This window comes from Zalophus californianus, chromosome 10 (genome assembly GCF_009762305.2).
Source record: "Zalophus californianus isolate mZalCal1 chromosome 10, mZalCal1.pri.v2, whole genome shotgun sequence".
NCBI classification, from domain to species: Eukaryota; Metazoa; Chordata; class Mammalia; order Carnivora; family Otariidae; genus Zalophus; species Zalophus californianus.
In genome coordinates, this window is record NC_045604.1 from 37602269 (window position 1) to 37620460 (window position 18192).

The 18192-nt window shown below is 38.6% G+C and overlaps 1 protein-coding gene across 2 annotated transcripts in view; it reads right to left on the reverse strand.

The window, feature by feature from the left end:
- The window catches only part of INTS7 (integrator complex subunit 7), a 103019-nt gene that overhangs the window by 14403 nt on the left and 70424 nt on the right, over positions 1 to 18192 (reverse strand). For both annotated transcript variants that reach the window (XM_027613388.1, XM_027613387.1), the window contains 4 exons: positions 11778 to 11972; positions 11160 to 11263; positions 10047 to 10115; positions 5040 to 5172 (listed from right to left, as the gene is read on the reverse strand). In XM_027613388.1, the coding sequence (XP_027469189.1) occupies positions 5040 to 5172; positions 10047 to 10115; positions 11160 to 11263; positions 11778 to 11972 (501 nt within the window). The remainder of the gene's footprint in view (positions 1 to 5039; positions 5173 to 10046; positions 10116 to 11159; positions 11264 to 11777; positions 11973 to 18192) is intronic.

Consider the following 18192-nt stretch of genomic DNA (forward strand, 5'->3'; position numbering starts at 1 on the left):
GGAAAAACTGAGAGCTTTGCCCCTAAGGTCAGGAACACGGCAGGGATGTCCACTATCACCACTGCTATTCAACATAGTACTAGAAGTCCTAGCCACAGCAATCAGACAACAAAAAGAAATCAAAGGCATCCAAATCGGCAAAGAAGAAGTCAAACTCTCACTCTCTGCAGATGATATGATACTTTATGTGGAAAACCCAAAAGACTCCACCCCAAAACTGCTAGAACTCGTACAGGGATTCAGTATAGTGGCAGGATATAAAATCAATGCACAGAAATCACTTGCATTTCTATACACCAACAACAAGACAGAAGAAAGAGAAATTAAGGAGTCGATCCCATTTACAATTGCACCCATAACCGTAAGATACCTAGGAATAAATCTAACCAAAGAGGCAAAGAATCTGCACTCAGAAAACTCGAGAATACTCATGAAAGAAATTGAGGAAGACACAAAGAAATGGAAAAACGTTCCATGCTCATGGATTGGAAGAACAAATATTGTGAAAATGTCTGTGCTGCCTAGAGCAATCTACACATTTAATGCATTCCTATCAAAATACCATCCACTTTTTTCAAAGAAATGGAATAAATAATCCTCAAATTTGTATGGAACCAGAAAAGACCCCGAACAGTCAGAGGAATGTGAAAAAGAAAAGCAAAGCTGGTGGCATCATAATTCCGGACTTCAAGCTCTATTACAAAGCTGTAACCATCAAGACGGTACAGGACTGGCACAAAAATAGACACAAAGATCAACGGAACAGAACAGAGAGCCCAGAAACGGACCCTTAACTCTATGGTCAACTAATCTTCGACAAAGCAGGAAAGAATGTCCAATGGAAAAAAGACAGTCTCTTCAACAAATGGTGTTGGGAAAATTGGACAGCCACATGCAGAAGAATGAAACTGGACCATTTCCTTACACCACACAGAAAAATACACGCCAAATGGATGAAAGACCTAAGTGTGAGACAGGAATCCATCAAAATCCTTGAGGAGAACACAGGCAGCAATCTCTTCGACCTCAGCCACAGCAACTTCTTCCTAGAAACATCGCCAAAGGCAAGGGAAGCAAGGGCAAAAATGAACTATTCAGACTTCATCAAGATAAAGTTTTTGCACAGCAAAGGAAACAGTCAAAAAAACCAAAAGACAACCGACAGAATGGGAGGAGATATATGCAAATGACATATCAGATAAAGGGCTAGTATCCAAAATCTATAAAGTACTTCTTAAACTCAACACCCAAAGAACGAATGATCCAATCAGGAAATGGGCAGAAGACATGAACAGACATTTTTCCAAAGAAGACATCCAAATGGCCAACAGACACATGAAAAAGTGCTCAACATCCCTCGGCATCAGGGAAATACAAATCAAAACCTCAATGAGATATCACCTCACACCAGTCAGAATGGCTAAAATTAACAAGTCAGGAAATGACAAATGTTGGCGAGGATGCAGAGAAAGGGGAACCCTCCTACACTGTTAGTTGGGAATGCAAGCTGGTGCAGCCACTCTGGAAAACAGTATAGAGGTTCCTCAAAAAGTTGAAAATAGAGCTACCCTACGACCCAGCAATTGCACTACTGGGTATTTTCCCCAAAGATACAAATGTAGTGATCCGAAGGGCACATGCACCCCAGTGCTTTATAGCAGCAATGTCCACAATAGCTAAACTGTATTGAAAGAGCCTAGACGTCCATCAACAGATGAATGGATAAAGAAGATGTGGTATATATATATACAATGGGATATTATGCAGCCATCAAGAAAATGAAATCTTGCCATTTGCAACGACATTGATGAAATTAGATGGTATTATGCTAAGTGAAATAAATCAATCAGAGAAAGATAAGTATCATATGACCTCACTGATATGAGGATTTTGTGAAACAAGACAGAGGATCATAGGGGAAGGGAGGGAAAAATGAAACAAGACAAACCAGAGAGGGAGACAAACCATAAGAGACTCTTAATCTCAGGAAACAAACTGAGGATTGCTGGAGGGGAGGCTGGTAGAAGGGATGGGGTGGCTGGATGATGGACACTGGGGAGGGTATGTGCTATGGGGAGCGCTATGAATTGTGTAAGACTGATGAATCACAGACCTGTACCCCTGAAACAAATGTTAATAAAAAAATAAACAAGAAACATACAAGCATATTTGACTTAAAAAAAAAAAAGAATATATGATAAAGAAGTCAGCACAGTATACTGATGTCCAAGGCTTAACACCAAATCCCATGGGGAGCCTCACTGCCTTGTTCTTCCATCCCATGTCCATAGGGTGGCTTCCCTGTTCTTGTGGCCGTGGGTCCCTAGAGAGTGAGCAATGGTGGAAACTTACTGGAATTAAGATTAAGAATGACTATATAGTTCAACTCTACAGAATTCTGAAATTTTAGTAAGAGTACCTTACGTCAAAAATCCGTTTCACAAATTAAACTGAGTTTTGAAACTCCCAGCATAGCTGCAGATGAGAGTCACTTCAGTGAATCTTTGAGGGTTAGTAAAAGGAGTCATATGACTAGAATTTAGGAGTTCTAAGAATTATACGTATTTATTTATTTGAAACCACTTTATTGAGGTATGACTGACATACAAAAAACTGTATATATTTAATGTATCCAACTTGATGAGTTTGGAGATGAGTATACAACCTGTGACACCGTCAAAGATATTATAAAGGTCACCCAGGCTAATCCTCAATTTTGCTGATGATGCTCGTCACCCAGAGAGGTAACAAAACAAGCTAGAACTAGAACCTAGGTTTCCTGACTCTTAGTTCAATGATTTGTTCTATTTCACAACGATTCACCAACTTAATTGAAAAAAAGCTACAGCACCATCAGAACACTTCTAACTTTGGGTGACCGAGAAATATTCCTGTTAGTCTACCCTCCCCTCCTCAGTCTACTTTCCCATCAGTGGCCCCAAAGCACCTCAGGGTGAAAACTACTCTACTCTGCTGGCTGCCCTTCTAAGCTCCTGATTCCAAGCAGGGTGCCACCTAGTTGCCTATGCTGTAAACAGTTTTAAACAGTTGCGCATGAAGGCTACACACCAGAAGAATCCACTCCTCACTGGTTTCAGGGTGTTGAACATTTTGTGCCCATAGACCCATAATACAAATGGCAGGTCTATTACTTGAGAAGACCACAATGTAGATTCCAACACGTTGGGTCTCTTTCTTCAGGTTTAACTGCAAACTCAACATTATTCATCTTCCTGCAACAAGGAACCTGGGAAGCATTTGCAGGGACGTCCTACTGGTAATGGAAGTCTGATGCCAAGAGTATTTGGGAGAGACATCTCTTTAAAGGATGGACTAAAGCGGACCCCAAGTGACCTCAAGCTGTTCCCCAGCAAAAAGGCACCAATCTCTGTTTTAAAATTGCAGATTTTACAATTCCCTCCAGGGACAGTGTGGACCGCCTCTGAGGCCACCGGCACCTGGGGCACACCTCCACAGGTACGTTAGTAGCAGATTACCATCAGAGGAAGAGTCTAGAGACATGAAGTCACATATGGTTAATGAAACAGCAGGAGGACTAGCAGAGCACCAGCACTCTTCTTTGTTGAATCTGGTACTAACATTTGTATTTAATTTAATCAATGTCTTGCAGAGATGTGTATATTTCCTTCAAAGATAATCTTTACACTGTCCCTTAGCAACCAAATCTCAATGTCAAACCACTACCCTCATTAATTCAGTTCAGCAAATAAATATTGACAATCATATGTGGAAAGCAGTATGTCCAGGAAAGTTCCTGTCCTGAAATCTAATCTAACTCTTCCACAACACATCTTGCCAATTTCTTCTTAAACACTTGATAAAAGGTGAGAGTACAGAGTGAGAAGAGCGGGAGCCACAAGAGAGCTGCAGGGGATATCAGCATCTAATGGGCAGGCAGGGCAAGGGCAAATCTCCAAGGTGTAAGTTCACAGACAGGGTCTTATGGACTGAATGTCTTTATTCTCCAAACTCCTATTTTGAAGCCTTAGCCCCATTGTGTTGGTAACTGGAGGCGGGGCCTTTGGGACGTTATTAGGTTTGGATGAAAAAATGAGGATGGGGCCCTATGACGGGATTAGTGTCCTTATTAGAAAAAAAGTGACCAGAGCTCCCTTTCTCTCCCCGGTGTGAGGACACTGTGAGAAGGGGGCCGTCTGGAAGCCAGCCAGAGGGTCCTCACCAGGGACCAACTGGCTGCCACCTTGATTCTGGCCTTTCCAGCCCCCACAACTAGGAGAAAGAAGTGTCTGTTGTTTAAGCCACCCAATCTAGAGGTATTTTGGTATAGGAGCCCGAGCTAAGACACTGGGGAATGGCCAGACAGGGAGGAGAAACTCTGGGTGAGTGTGTGTCAGTCTGTCCTGGGGGGGGAAAGACTGAAGAGCGAGCGAGAGCTCAACACTCCCAAAGGTCGCAGAGATTCAGCAGGCTAAGGGGAAACAGTGCACTAAGGACGTCAGTGGCAACCCCTGGCAGAAGTGATTCATTGCCAGGTAGACGATGAGCCCAGTTCTTTCTGTTTCCACTGGCCAGTGGTTCTCAAGCCCAGTGGGAGGACAGAATCACCTAGGAGCCTGGAAAAATACTAATGCTTGGCCCTCAACTCCAGAGATTCCAAGTTAACTGGTCTAGAGTGTGGCCTGGGTATTGATGCATTTTTTAAAAAGCTCCCAAAGTGATTCTAATGTGTAGTCAGGGTTGAGAACTATTGCCAACTTCAGTTGAATTGTTAAAAAGGAAAAAAAAAAAAAGAAGTATTATTTGCGTTCTGGGGGAGCAGATTCGAAATATTAACTATGCAGCAGCCACAGAGGTGCCAAGCGCTGCCATGGATTAGCTCATTTCATCCTCACGGCAAACGCTGCGAGGCAGGTACGACAGTAACCCTGTTATAAAACAGGTGTGGAGAAAACTGGCAGAGAGGTGAATTTACTGAAGTCATAGGGTTAGGAAGTGCCTGAGTTGGATAAAAACCCACTTCCGTGTAATAAAAACTCAACGAACCAAACAACACTTGCCATGTAAGAAACAGGGGTATATTTCCGATTGAGTGAGTCCACTTCCTCCAAGACGCGATTGTATACAGACATCATTCTCCGCTCATATTCACTGTCTGCGTGGGCAGCTCCAGTAGATCCAGATTCCTGGAAACTGAGGTCAAATCAGTATCAATTAATCACCCAAAATAGTCACCATCTTAATGTCTAAATGTGTCAGGCACTTTCTACATGTTCTCATTTATTTTGTAAAATAACAAAGTAAGCACTGCTGTTTCCATTTTACAGATGAGCCAACTGAGGCTTGGAGAGGTTAAGTGACTTGCCTTCAGTCACATAACTAATAAGTAACAAGCCCTAAATTTAAACCCAGACCTGACTTCAAATTATGTAAGGCTAATCACTTTGGTTGTTAGGTAGTAGAAAAATGTTTAACTGTTGCCTCTGCCATGAGGTGAAGGAGACCCAAGACATTTGAAAAGGTAACCAGCAGTATAAAGCCAGCAGGTTAAGTGCCACATAACCAGTGAAGATATATAAATAAAAGATCAGAATGTGGAGGGAGTGGGGAATGCCACAGGAGATAGGTCCTGAACAAACCACTGGGCAAGCAGGATGGACAAGATGTGGAGAGATGGAAGTGTGGTGGGCATTCAGGGCTGCAGAAATGGCATGAATCTAAAGCATGGACAGGGAAGGTGTGGGAATGTTCAGGGGAGAGCTAGCACACAGAGCATGCTGGGAAAGTTTTACTTAGATTTCCTCTTTCTTCCTCTACTGCCTCACACCCAAAAAGTATTTCTTCAAAGTATCTCTAAGTGAGAAAAGAAAGCAAATCTTTTGTATTCTAACTAACCTTCAACGGGATTACCTGAAAATGCAATATAGGTAATTTAGCCACACTGGGCATAAGACTGTTCTTCTTCTTCCCTTATTACCCTTTTAATACCTACTGTGTGTGTTAAAAGGCACCACTAAGGCACTTCACTTAGGTACTTTATATGGGTTATTCCCTTTAACCATTACAGCCACTCTAGGAGACAGGCATCATTATTTACCTGTAGTTCATGCATATGTGGCTCAGGGAGATGAAATTCCATGCACATATTTCTACAGCTAGGAGTGAATGATAAAGGATTCATCATGTTCATATCTGCCTGGCTCCAAAGCTTTGTTCCCTGCTCTGTACTATATTCCCTGCTCTGTACTGTACCTTAAGTTCCAATAAGACACGAACTGAACCTCATTTGTATGACTCTTAAGAAAAACTCTACACGCAAATAAAGCATAAAGAAATTAATTTTACATTTTGGTCTATGATATATTCGGAATTAATTTTTCTGTATGGTGTGAAGCAAGGTCAAAATTCTTTTTTTTTCCCCTCCCTATATAGATAACTAGCTATCCTAGCACCACTCATTGAAAAAACTATCCTTTCCCTATTGAATTATCTTGGCACCTTTGTCAAAAATCAAATGATCACATATGTGAGTGGTCTCTCCATATTCTGGGCTCTCCATTCTACCATCAAGCCAATGCTGCATTGTCTTAATCACTATAGCTTTATAGTAAGACTTGAAATGTTTGTTAAGTCCTCTACTTTAGCTTTTCTCCTTTATTCTGCAATATGGCAAATTACACCATTTGATCTTCTATTGTTAACCTGGTATTTCTGGGATAAAACCTACTTGGTCTTGATGTATTATCTTTTGTATATTGCTGGATTCCATTTCTACATGTTTTGTTAAAATGATTCTTATACCTGTGTTCATGAAGATCTGTTGTTATTCCCTTATTATGGCTTTTAATAGCTATAGGATTTGGATTGGTACTCTTACTTGATTTCTGATATTGGTAATCTGTGTTCCTTTACTGCTCAGACTAGCTAATATTAACAGTTTTATTGATCTTTTCAAAGAACCAGCTTTGGGTTTCACTGATTTTCTCAACTATTTATTTCTAATTCACTGATTAGTGCTTATATTTTTGTTATTTCTTTCCTTTAAATTATTTTGAGTTTAATTTGCTTTCTTTTTCTAGCTTCAGATAAGGCAGAAATTTAGATTACTGATTTTAAACTTTCTTTTTTATATTATATAAAAACATCTAAAGCTATCAATTTCCCTCTAAGCTCTGTTTTAGCTGCATCCCACAAGTTTTGATAGGTGGTTTTCTCATTTTCATTGTTTAACATATTTTCTAATTTCCCTTCTGATTTCTTGACCAACTGGGTTATTCAGAAGTCTTATTTAATTTCTAAATATGTGGGGATTTTCTAGAGATCATTTTTGTTAGTGCATTCTAATTTGTCAGATAACATATTCTATATGATTTCAATGCTTTAAAATTTGAGATTTGCTTTCTAGCCTAGCATATGGTTTATCTCATTAAATGTTCCAAATGCACTTGAAAAGAACATGTATGCTGCTGTTGGTATATACAGGTCAATTAGATCAAAATGATTGGTGGTGTTGTTAAAGTCTTCTATATCCTAAGAAATTTTCCAACAAGTTGTTCCATCAATTACTCAGAGGGAAGTGTTGAGAACTTTGTAACTGTGGATTTATTTCTCTTTCAGTTCTGCTTTTTTTTCCTTCGGTTTTTGCTTGATATATTTGGAAGATCTGTTACTTTGTACATAAATATTTAGAATTATGTCTTCTTGACCCTTCTGGTGTTTCTTCTGAATGCTCTCAGTGTTCAATAAGGTCTCTCCATTTGGCTAGTTGGTACTCAAACATTTCTCAGACATGTGTGAGCTCTGGGAATTGTTCAGCTTATAGCTTCCTGGTAATTACTCTTTCCCTTGTAGTTTTTTGCCTGGCCGTGTGGAGTTTCCCTTTAGGTATGTGTAGCTCAGCATTCAGCCAAAGATTCACAGCCGGTGAAATTTCTGGAGCTCTTTCCCTGGAAAGCTTCTTCCTCTCTCTTGTATTCTGTCCTGCAAATTCTAGCTTCTTCTGGTTCCCTGAACTCTGATCCCTATCTCTTCACCATGTTCTGCTTTGGTTACTCCTCCCTGAGAGGCAGTCTAAAAAGTCCCTTCAGGGAGAGGAAAGTAAAGACTATTGTAGTGTTTACCTTATTTATGTCCCTCCTCTGAGGGATTACATTCCTGAGTTTCCTACTGCCCAGCATGTGAAAACAGTTAACTTACATGTTTTAGCTGTTTGTAATAAAAGGAAAAGTCCAGTCTTAGTTACTCTGTCACCATCGGAAACTATTCCCTTATCATTTAGGCAGTAAAATAAAGATTAAGTGCAAAGGAATCATGACAGAGCAAATAAAAAGCTAGAGTAGAAAAATGCAATGGACAACCATCTCAAAATATTTCTTCTTGATAATTCTAAAAAGTCGGGATGAGGCAGACAATCACATTCATAATTAGAGACGTTTACCCTGTCCTAATCCATATTTATTGTTACTGGCTCAGGCACTATGTTAGGTGCCAGAGATAATAAGACAAGGTCTCTTCTCCCCAAAAAGCTCCTAGGCTACGAAAAAGATAGACACATTAGTGAAATACTAACATTACACCTCACTCGTGAGGTTTTTTAGCTGGTCTTTCTTTATTTGGAAGATGCAGAATATAAAATCAAGAACAGAAGTTTTAGAAGGAATCCACTCCTTGCAGCTGTATATTATTGAGAATGAAACCCAAAGAACCCTCCTTCAAGGTGCAAACTTTCTTTTCCAATTTTTCCCTGCTATGAAGGGCAGAGGCTAGAGGAATAGGTTTGGAGGATAAGAGGGGAAGGAGAGGAGTGAAAAAAAGTGGTAGGAAGGACAGAGAGTAGAGAGTAGCATGTGTGAGCTGGCTGGATAACTCCCTTCACCCCCTCCCTGCTGACAATGCACCCAATCTGTTAAAAAGTCAATCAAGAAAAACACTTATACTTATTGTGCCAATCAACAGTACAGTGATATCTGGGTGCTAAGAAGTAAAATGAGTATGGCACAATAAGAAATGGTGTGATCCTCGAAGCATCAATTAATTGGCAAAGACTCTATAAAGTACATGGAGGTTTAAGAACATTTTGAAACTTAAAATGAAGGATTTTTTTTTTTTAAATAAGCCCTGCAAGTCGGAAGAGAAAATGAACACTGATGAAAACAGGATAAAAGGAAAAATAAGTGAATATTATATTAAAATGGATCGGATGAGTGGGGACAAAGATAGCCAAGTGGCCTAGTCTGAAAGCAGGCAGAACTTTAAAACATTAGCAAGGATCTTGCTATTGTCCTGAAAAGCAATGGTGAGTCACTATTTTAGGGTAGAGAAATTTCACTCTGTCTGTTAATACTCTCTTTGAGAAAGCTGACCCTGGAATCACAGGCCTTATTAATTGGAAATTATAGACAGTTGAAAATGCACATTCCAAAACAGAATACCGTAATGGGAAAAAAAACAGTGGATCATTCTTTAATAGAATATTTTGAATAGTTAATGGGAGAGGAGAAAAGAATATTAATAAAGCAAAAATAGGAATATCTTTTTGTTTAAGAAATCAAAGAATAAAAAATTCAAGCTTAATTATTAACCCAATTTTTCATACCAAATTTTAGGTATAGTATACAAGAAGAAAATATTCAAATTCAAAGAATTTCTTCCCAGTTATTTTTCCAAGTCAATGTTTTAAAAATAGGAGGCAGTGGGGCACCTGGGAGGCTCAGTCAGTTAAGCGTCCTACTCTTGATTTCAGCTCAGGTCATGATCTCAGGGTCCTGAGAGCAAGCCCCGCCTCGGCTCTGCACTTGGGGCGGGGAGTCTGCTGGAGATTCTCTCTCTCCCTCTCCCCTCTAAAACAAATAAATAAGGCTTTTTAAAAAAAATAGGCAGAAGTAAATAAACAATGGGAGTCAGAAAAAGCAAGTTTTGTCACTAGGAGTGTGACCTCGGGCAAATACTAACAAAGTCCTTCTTCTCTGTTTGTTCTTCCATAATACCTCTTCCAAAACACATGTTGTGATGACTAGGTAAGATAACACTGGAAAATGTACCTTAATGTAAACTATTATTAGAAATACCTTGCTGATTCTGGATCCAAAATCAGGGCTTCTATTGCATGAGATATCAGTAAACAGCTCTGCTGCTGTCTGGATTAATGTTAAGGTTTTACATGAAAATAGAGAAATCCATGTAGACTTTATATTACCTGAATATCAAGTCAAGATGAGGATTATATTTTTAGTTAAGGTAACCATATGTTATCAAATTAAGTGGTTTGAGACTTCATTTTTTTTTTTTTTTCCCTTTTAAGGGATATATGTTGTTTATAATAGTGATTCTTAAATTCTCCTCCGGGAAGAGTACTTCTGAGGCTGCCTAATGTGGGAAGGGGGAACCAAGCAGCAGGCTCTGTGATTCAATCACAGAAACTGTTCTCTTCCGCTTAGAAGTAGGAGTTTCGGTGATAAAAGTTAAAAGCAACAACACCAAAAATGGTCTGTAGTTGCTCCAGAGGTTCTGAAGCTGGGGCTCAAGGGATCTGGTAACCCTCCTGGGACTACAAAAATCTGCCAGGATGTGTGCATAAATGCATTTTGTAGAGGAAAGGGTTCATAGCATTCATAGGTTTTTACTTAGAAAACCAAAATGCCAAGCACTACTGATTTATAGGTCCCACAACTTAAAAACAATATATCTCTTCCTTTCAAAAAGCATTTGAGGCTGCTAATTAAATATGGAGAACTCAAAGAGGACTTAGGGAACCAAAGTGATGACTAAAACTACAGATCACTAATAAAGGTGATGGGAATCCGGGTTTTCACCATGAAGAAGACAGAGGTAACAAAAGAGAAAATGGTTTTCTGATGGGAAAATGTGTTGCCTTCTCCACTGTAGCTCAGGTGCGCACAAAGTATGCAGCACTGGTGGGACATGCGTTTTGGAGGCTCTTCCTAGTGGTGGAGAAAGACCACCACTGAGTCACTACTTTTTTTTTTTTTAAAGCCTCGTTGAAGTTAAAAAGTAAAATTATACTGCTCACACTAGATTTCAAAAGAGAAGTTATTAATTATAATAAATTTGTAGGCCAATCTAAATATACGTATTTTTAGTTAAGCATATCTAAAGCATTTGCTCTACGTTTAAAAGAATACTTCCAAAAAACAAGAAATATTGAAGCAGCTTTAGGATACAGTTCCACATTCCTCAACGTTGCGGAGTCAGCATCAAAAGATGCCTGATAAAGATCCCCGTATCGGGAAGCAAGGCTTCGGAATTCTTCCATGGACTGTTTCATCTAAAAAGAAGGAGAAGTATCAATTACAAGGAACATGCTATCATTATTGTATAATGATATACCACAAAAACCAAAACATAAAAAAAAAAATCTATCCTCAAACAATCAAATCCAAAAAGTAGTTCAACCCTTTTCATTTCCATTCCATTCATGCTTATAAACCTTGTTAAATAAAATGAACAAAGATGGTAAACGAAATTCTAAATGTTTACACAATTACAATAATAATGCATATGACGCACAGAAACAAAAACATTGCTTTGTTAGCTTCAAGTTCCACTAAAACAATACAGTTATGAATATGTAGAATCTAGTGAGACATCATCAGTCACTTTGTCATTCTAATAAAACATCAGCCTATTTTTGGCAAGACAGATGAGTTAAGCATTTGATGGTTAATGTCCATTAGTCAAAGAGCTGATTTTTAAATTCCAGAAAATTTCATCTCACAACTAACCTCAAAAACCTCTAAAGTGTAAATAAAAACTGCACTGAAAACCAAGTGAAGACACACCTGATTGGAGATGCGACCACACCTCTGAAGGTCATTCCCTAAGGTCATGGCAATTGTCGTGGCAATTGCAGGTGGGGGGCTTGTCTTGAGGCTATTACAAGTACAGATAAGTTGAGAGAAGGCTTGTAGAAGGTCAATCCTGAGTTTTACAAATTCACACTGAAAACTTAAAGGATTCAGTGGTGTACTGGCAGCCTGGGGGGAAAAAAAAGATGCATGTAAGATAAAAGTAAATGTAGTAGCCAGATGGTGCCACACAAAGTATTTGTCACCGTCTGTGCAAAAGAGCAGTAGTTCTAACATTGATGGATAAACACCTACGTTACAAGAGGAACGATGTGGTATTAGAAAGAAAAACTGACTAGCGTCAGCTGTGAAAAACTGTATGTTCCATCAACATTCAGGTTCCTCACTCCCTACAATCATGAAGACCCCGGCGCATGGGGGTTGGCTAGATTATCACCAGTAAGATATCATTTGAGGGACACTTCAAGGACATGATCATTCTTCCAAAACCCCCCTCATCATCACCTTCCCGCCTTTCTAACATGAAATTGTCATCACTGGAACCACTGGCAGGATTTTCCAAAGTTGGGAGGGGGGAGGAAAGAAAGATAAGGGCAGGAGAACCACGGTGCTCGACGGTCACTGTTAAAAAAGCATATTGCCTCATGGCTGTATTTTTCCACTGTGAGCCCAGATTAATTTACTTCTGAGCAGACACGTTAGAACGCACGGAGAGGCTACCAAGGAAGAACAGGTCAGAACGCACAAATAAGTTTCAATGGGGAAGAGAGGCATCAGGGCTGAGTCTTGGATGGCGACGAGTAGCAGTAGCTAGGTAGATGGGGCAAGGAACGTAAGTCAAGCCAGTGTGGGCAGAAACTAGGACCCCCGTTAACCATTCAGTAACTACTCTGGCAGAGGGCCTAGCATGGTGCTTTCAACAAAAGGCATACCAAAAATTTGCTAAACTAACAATAAATGGAAGCACAGTGAAAGTAATTTCCTCTGACGTGACTAGCTTAAACCATGCTGATGCCCTTTGCTCCTTAGATACTACTTCCATTCTAACCAGAGAGCAAGGCATTTGACTTTGCGTTTCTAGAAGTCAGTTACCATAGTACCATTTGGCCAAGTATCACATATTGACCTTAGCGTACTTCTCTCTACTTTTAAGTGTCAAATGGTTAAGTTCTGTTATTTGGTAGCATTCATATTTTACTCTATGAAACAATTAGCCACTCCCTATATCCTTTATAAAGAACATACATCTGCTCTTGTATCCTTCTCAAATGGCAAGACCCTTGATATATATAAGCTACGTATAAAGAGCTATATAAGTTAGAGGTAGTAACTGCACTCAATATATTGAATTCTGTGGTTTTCACACTTTTAGGATGCCTGTTCTAATCATGAAACAGCACAGACTAGGAGATTAGAGAGAACATTTTAATTGCTTTTAATTCCTTAGAGATTTAATTTGCTCTTGTAAGAAGGGAGATTCCCCCCTCCTCTGCCCTGTAAGCTGCTACCTGCTATTCTTAATTTACTGCTTGTCAGTAACTCTTGTCAGGGATACAAGTAGCTGTATATGATACTGTTCTGTAAATACAGTACAGATCATCTGACCAGACAAAAACCCTGGCCATCTTGTCCTAACATGCATTACAAAACTGAAAGAGAAGTAAGATGTAGTTATAATGAGGAAGATGTACTGCAACTCTGGATTTATTTTTGAGTATTTTATTGATGATAGAAGATGGAAACTCTGAAAGTGACTATGCATCTTGGACTGTGTTAATGCTGAAGGAAAGCAATGCTAGATATAGTACACATGTTCAAAAGAACATGGAAAAGATAGATTTGTTATAGAGGCCAAAGACTTTAAAAGGTAGTATCATCTGTAAAAAAAATGTAAAAGAAATAAAATTTAGATTATAACAGTATGAATAATGCCAATGAGAAATAAAAAGGATATTATTTTCTTTTCTTTGTATTGAAGCTAAGGCTTAAACACAGGTTGGGATTCTAAGGTTAGTATGTAAAGTAAAAATTGTATGCAATCAATATTACCCTTGAAACTTCCTCAGGAAGGAATTATTTTCAATGAATTCAACACAGGCAGGTGAAGGAACAACAAACTCGGAGCTTTCCCTAATGCTCACTCTGGGGTATCAGCTAATTGAGAAGAACTATTCCCACTAGTTGGACTGCTATTTTGCTTCCCCATTATTTAAATGACTATTTTTCTCCTTCCTTCCATTTTTTCTCGTTCCTTCTATCTTTTCCCCTAAACATATAAAGTTAAATCTTTTTTTCTAAAGATTTATTTATTTATTATTTGAGAGAGAGAGAGAGAGAGCACACATGTGTGTGCAAGCGGCGGGGGGGGGGGGCGCGGATAGACAGAGGGAGGGAGAGAATCTCAAGTAGACTCTCACCAAGTACAGAGCCTGATGCAGGGCTTGATATGGGGCTCGATCTCATGACCTTGAGATCACGACCTGAGCTGAAATCAAGAGTTGGATGCTTAACCAACTGAGCTACCCAGGTGCCCCAAGGTTAAATCTTTATTAGACATGCATATAATGCTACTTCACTGAACTTCTGACTTGTAGTACATATCCAATTTTCTAAATGGAGCTACCTAAAGAAACCAATATGGCTAAAAAAAAAATTTACCTGATGAGCTCAGTTAAAAAAAAAAAAAATTTACCTGATGAGCTCACACAATGGTAAAGAACATACAACCAAGAGTAAACCTAAACCATGGACCAGAAGTCCCTGGTAACCATCATTCTACTTTTGTCTCCATAAATTTGACTTCTTTAGATATCTCATATAAGTGGAATCATATAGTACTTGTCTTCTTGCAACTGGCTTATTTTACTTAGTATAATCTCAGATTTTGAAAGAATAAGCCAAGCATAAAGCAATCGTGGACTAGACTGTTTTAAACCAGCCCTCCTACTAACAACAGCTGTGAAAACTGAATACAATATTACGAACATAATATATTTGAAAGCACTGAAGAGCTTACTAAGGCAAAAAGGATTTCAAAGCCAAAAATCATGGAGAAATGGGAAATGCAAGGACGTAGGACTGACATTTGGTGACATTTTCTCCCTTGAGATGTTTGCTAACTTGAAAGCTGCTCCTGAGAGTCTGAGCAGAATTTTCAGCAGTCTCATAAGACCAGGAGGGGACTGAGGAAAACACTTTAGGCTTTTGGCTGTAACCTCAAAGGGCTATGCCCTACGAGTTAGGAGAGCCCAAAACTATACTAGCCCTCCTAAGGACTGAAGCCTAGCTTTTAATCAGTTCAGTCCTTGGTTGGATTAAGGCACTCTTAGCCTAACTGCCTGCCAAAGGCAAAAAAAGATATATAAGGCTCTGGATGATGTAATCACTGTAACTTTTCATCTACATTGTCCAAAACCAAATAAAAAATAAAGCATACAAAAAAGACAAAATCCTCCAAAGCAAGAGGGGGAAAAAAGTCAAAGATACAAACCACAATAGATCCAGAAAACAGAAAATCAGATACAAATTTTTTAAAGTAACTATGATTAATATGTTAAAAGAAATTAAAAGACAAGACAGAGAATCCTGGCAGAGAACTGGAAAATATAAAATAACCAAATGGAAATTCTAGAACTGAAAAAAAAAAAAAACAAACCCACAATAAATGAAATTAAGAACTTAATGAATGGGTTTGACAGCAGATTAGACACAATGTAAGTTACTGAAGTGGGGGGTGGGTGCCTGGGTGGCTAGTCGGTTAAGTGTTTGACTCTTGGTTTTGGCTCAGGTCATGACCTCAGGGTCGTGAGATCGAGCCCCACATCGGGCTCTGCGTTCAGTGTAGAGTTTGCTTGAGATTCTCTCTCTCCCTCTGCCCCAACCCCCTTTCTCTCTAAAATAAATAAACAAATCTTAAAAAAAAATTACTGAAGTGGAAGATAGGTCAGAAGAAAACATTTAGAGCTAAGAACAGATAAAAAGATGGAAGAGGAAGAAGAGAATGTAAGAGATAAAGGGACATGATAAAGAGTTATCATCGTTCTCTCTGGAGTCCCAAATGAGCCAGAAAGGGACAGGAAGCAAGAGCTAAAGAGACAATAACCCAGTGTTCCAAAACTGATCAAAGTCATCAAGACATAGATTCAAGAAGCACTATGAACCCCAAAAGGCATTCATAATGGTAAGAGTATAAGCTGGAAACCATCACAGGCAACTTTTGGCAGTATTTATTAAAGCTGAACCTAAGTTATCTCGTGACACAGCACTACCATCCAGAAGAAATGCACACCTCTACCAAAAGATGTGCATTAGAGTGTTCAGAAATTACTCTTAATAGTCCCAACCTGGAAATAACCCAAATGTTCCCCAATGATAAAAATGGATAAACAGATTGCTTTAACAGTCATCAAAAGAATATCACAGAGCAATGAAAATGAATGAACTACGGCAATATGCCAACAACGACAAAATGAATGACTCACACAAACATAAAGCTGAGCAAAACAAGCTAGAATCACAAGAATACTGCATAGGTCCCCAACTAATGCTAAAAAACAAGCCAAGACTAACCTATAGTTTTAGAAATCGAAATAGTGCTTACTTCTGGGGAAAAGGGTGAAGGGAGCATGAACTGGGGAAAATTTTTTTAAAAAACAGAAACCATAAAGGAAGAAAGACCAATAATTTAGACCACTAAGTCTTAGACTACTAAGAATGGCTGTTCATCGAAAGATAGAAAATGGGGGGAAAAAAGCTACAAAATTAGATGATATTTGCAACTCATATAACCTACAAAAAATTAGTATCCAGAACACATAAGGAACTCTTATAAATCAATAAGACAAACAACCTGCTAGGAAAATGAAAAAACTTCAACTGGAAGTCAACAGAAAAAAAAAAACAAAACACAAATGGCCAAAAATGAAACAAATAATTAATTGTTTCAAGAAAATGAAAAAGCAACTACTGAATGGGAGAAAATATTTGCAAGTCCTATATCTGATAAGGAGTTAATATCCAAAAAATATAAAGAACTCTTATTAACAGCAAAACAAAACAAACAACAATCTGATTATAAAATTAGCAGATTTGACTAGATTATTTTTCCAAAGAAGATATAAAGACGGCCAACAGGTATATGAAAAGATGCTCAACATCACTAATCAGGGAAATGCAAATCAAAACCACAAGATATCACTTCACACATGTTAGAAAGGCCATCAGCGGGGAGCCTGCTTCTCCCTCTCCCCCCTGCCCTATTTGTGCTCTCTCTCTGCCAAAGAAATAAATAAATAAATGACCAAAAAAAAGACAAAAACAAGTAAGTGTTGTCAAGGATGTGAAGAAAAGGGAACTCTGGTGCACTGTTGGCGGAAATGTAAACTGGAGCAGCCACTGTGGAGTATGGAGGTTCCTCAAAAAACTAAAAATAGAACTACCATATGATCCAGCAATTCCAATTCTGGGTATTTATATGAAGAAAACACAAACACTGTCTCAAAAAGACATATGCATCCCCATGTTCACTGCAGCATTATTCACAATAGATATGGAAACAACCTAAGTGTCCATCAACATATGAATGGATAAAGAAAATGTGGTATGTATATATAATGAAGTATTATTCAGCCATAAAAAAGTGAAAATTTGCCTTCTGCAACAACACAGATGGACTTGAGGATATTATGCTAAGTGAAGTAAGTCAGAAAAAGACAAATTACGTATGATCTCACTTATATGTGGAATAAAAAAACCAAAACCCCCCCCAAAAAAAACCACAAAAAACTTCAAGCTCACAGATAGAGAATAGATTTGTGGTTGCCAGAGGTGGTGGGTGGGTGAAATGGGTAAAGGGGGTCAAAAGTATAAACTTCCAGTTATAAAATAAATAAATCACAGGGATGTAATGTATAGTATCTGAGTATAGTTAATATTGTATTGAATGTCTGAAAGGTGCTAAGAGAGTGGATCTTAAAAGTCCTCAGGATAAAAAAGAAAACCTCAGCACAAAAAAGAAAACCTTTTCTAACTATGTATGGTGATGGATATTAACTAGACTTATTGTAGTGATCATCTCACAATATATACAAATATTGAATCATTGTGCTGTATACCTGAAACCAATATGTTGTATGTCAATTACATCTAATAAATAAAATGTTTAATTGAATTAATAATTTGAGAAATGTCAATCAGAACGTCTAGAACATACCAAGTGAGGGGGAAAATGTAGAGCGACAGGAACTCTTATACACTGCTGGGAGGATTATAAATTTGTAAACCACAACAGAAAGCCTCCTGGTATTAGCTAGTCAACTGAAGGTGTACACAACCTTGTGATTCTACTCCCAGGTAGTATATTAGAGCAGTATCTCTTAACAGAGGCAGG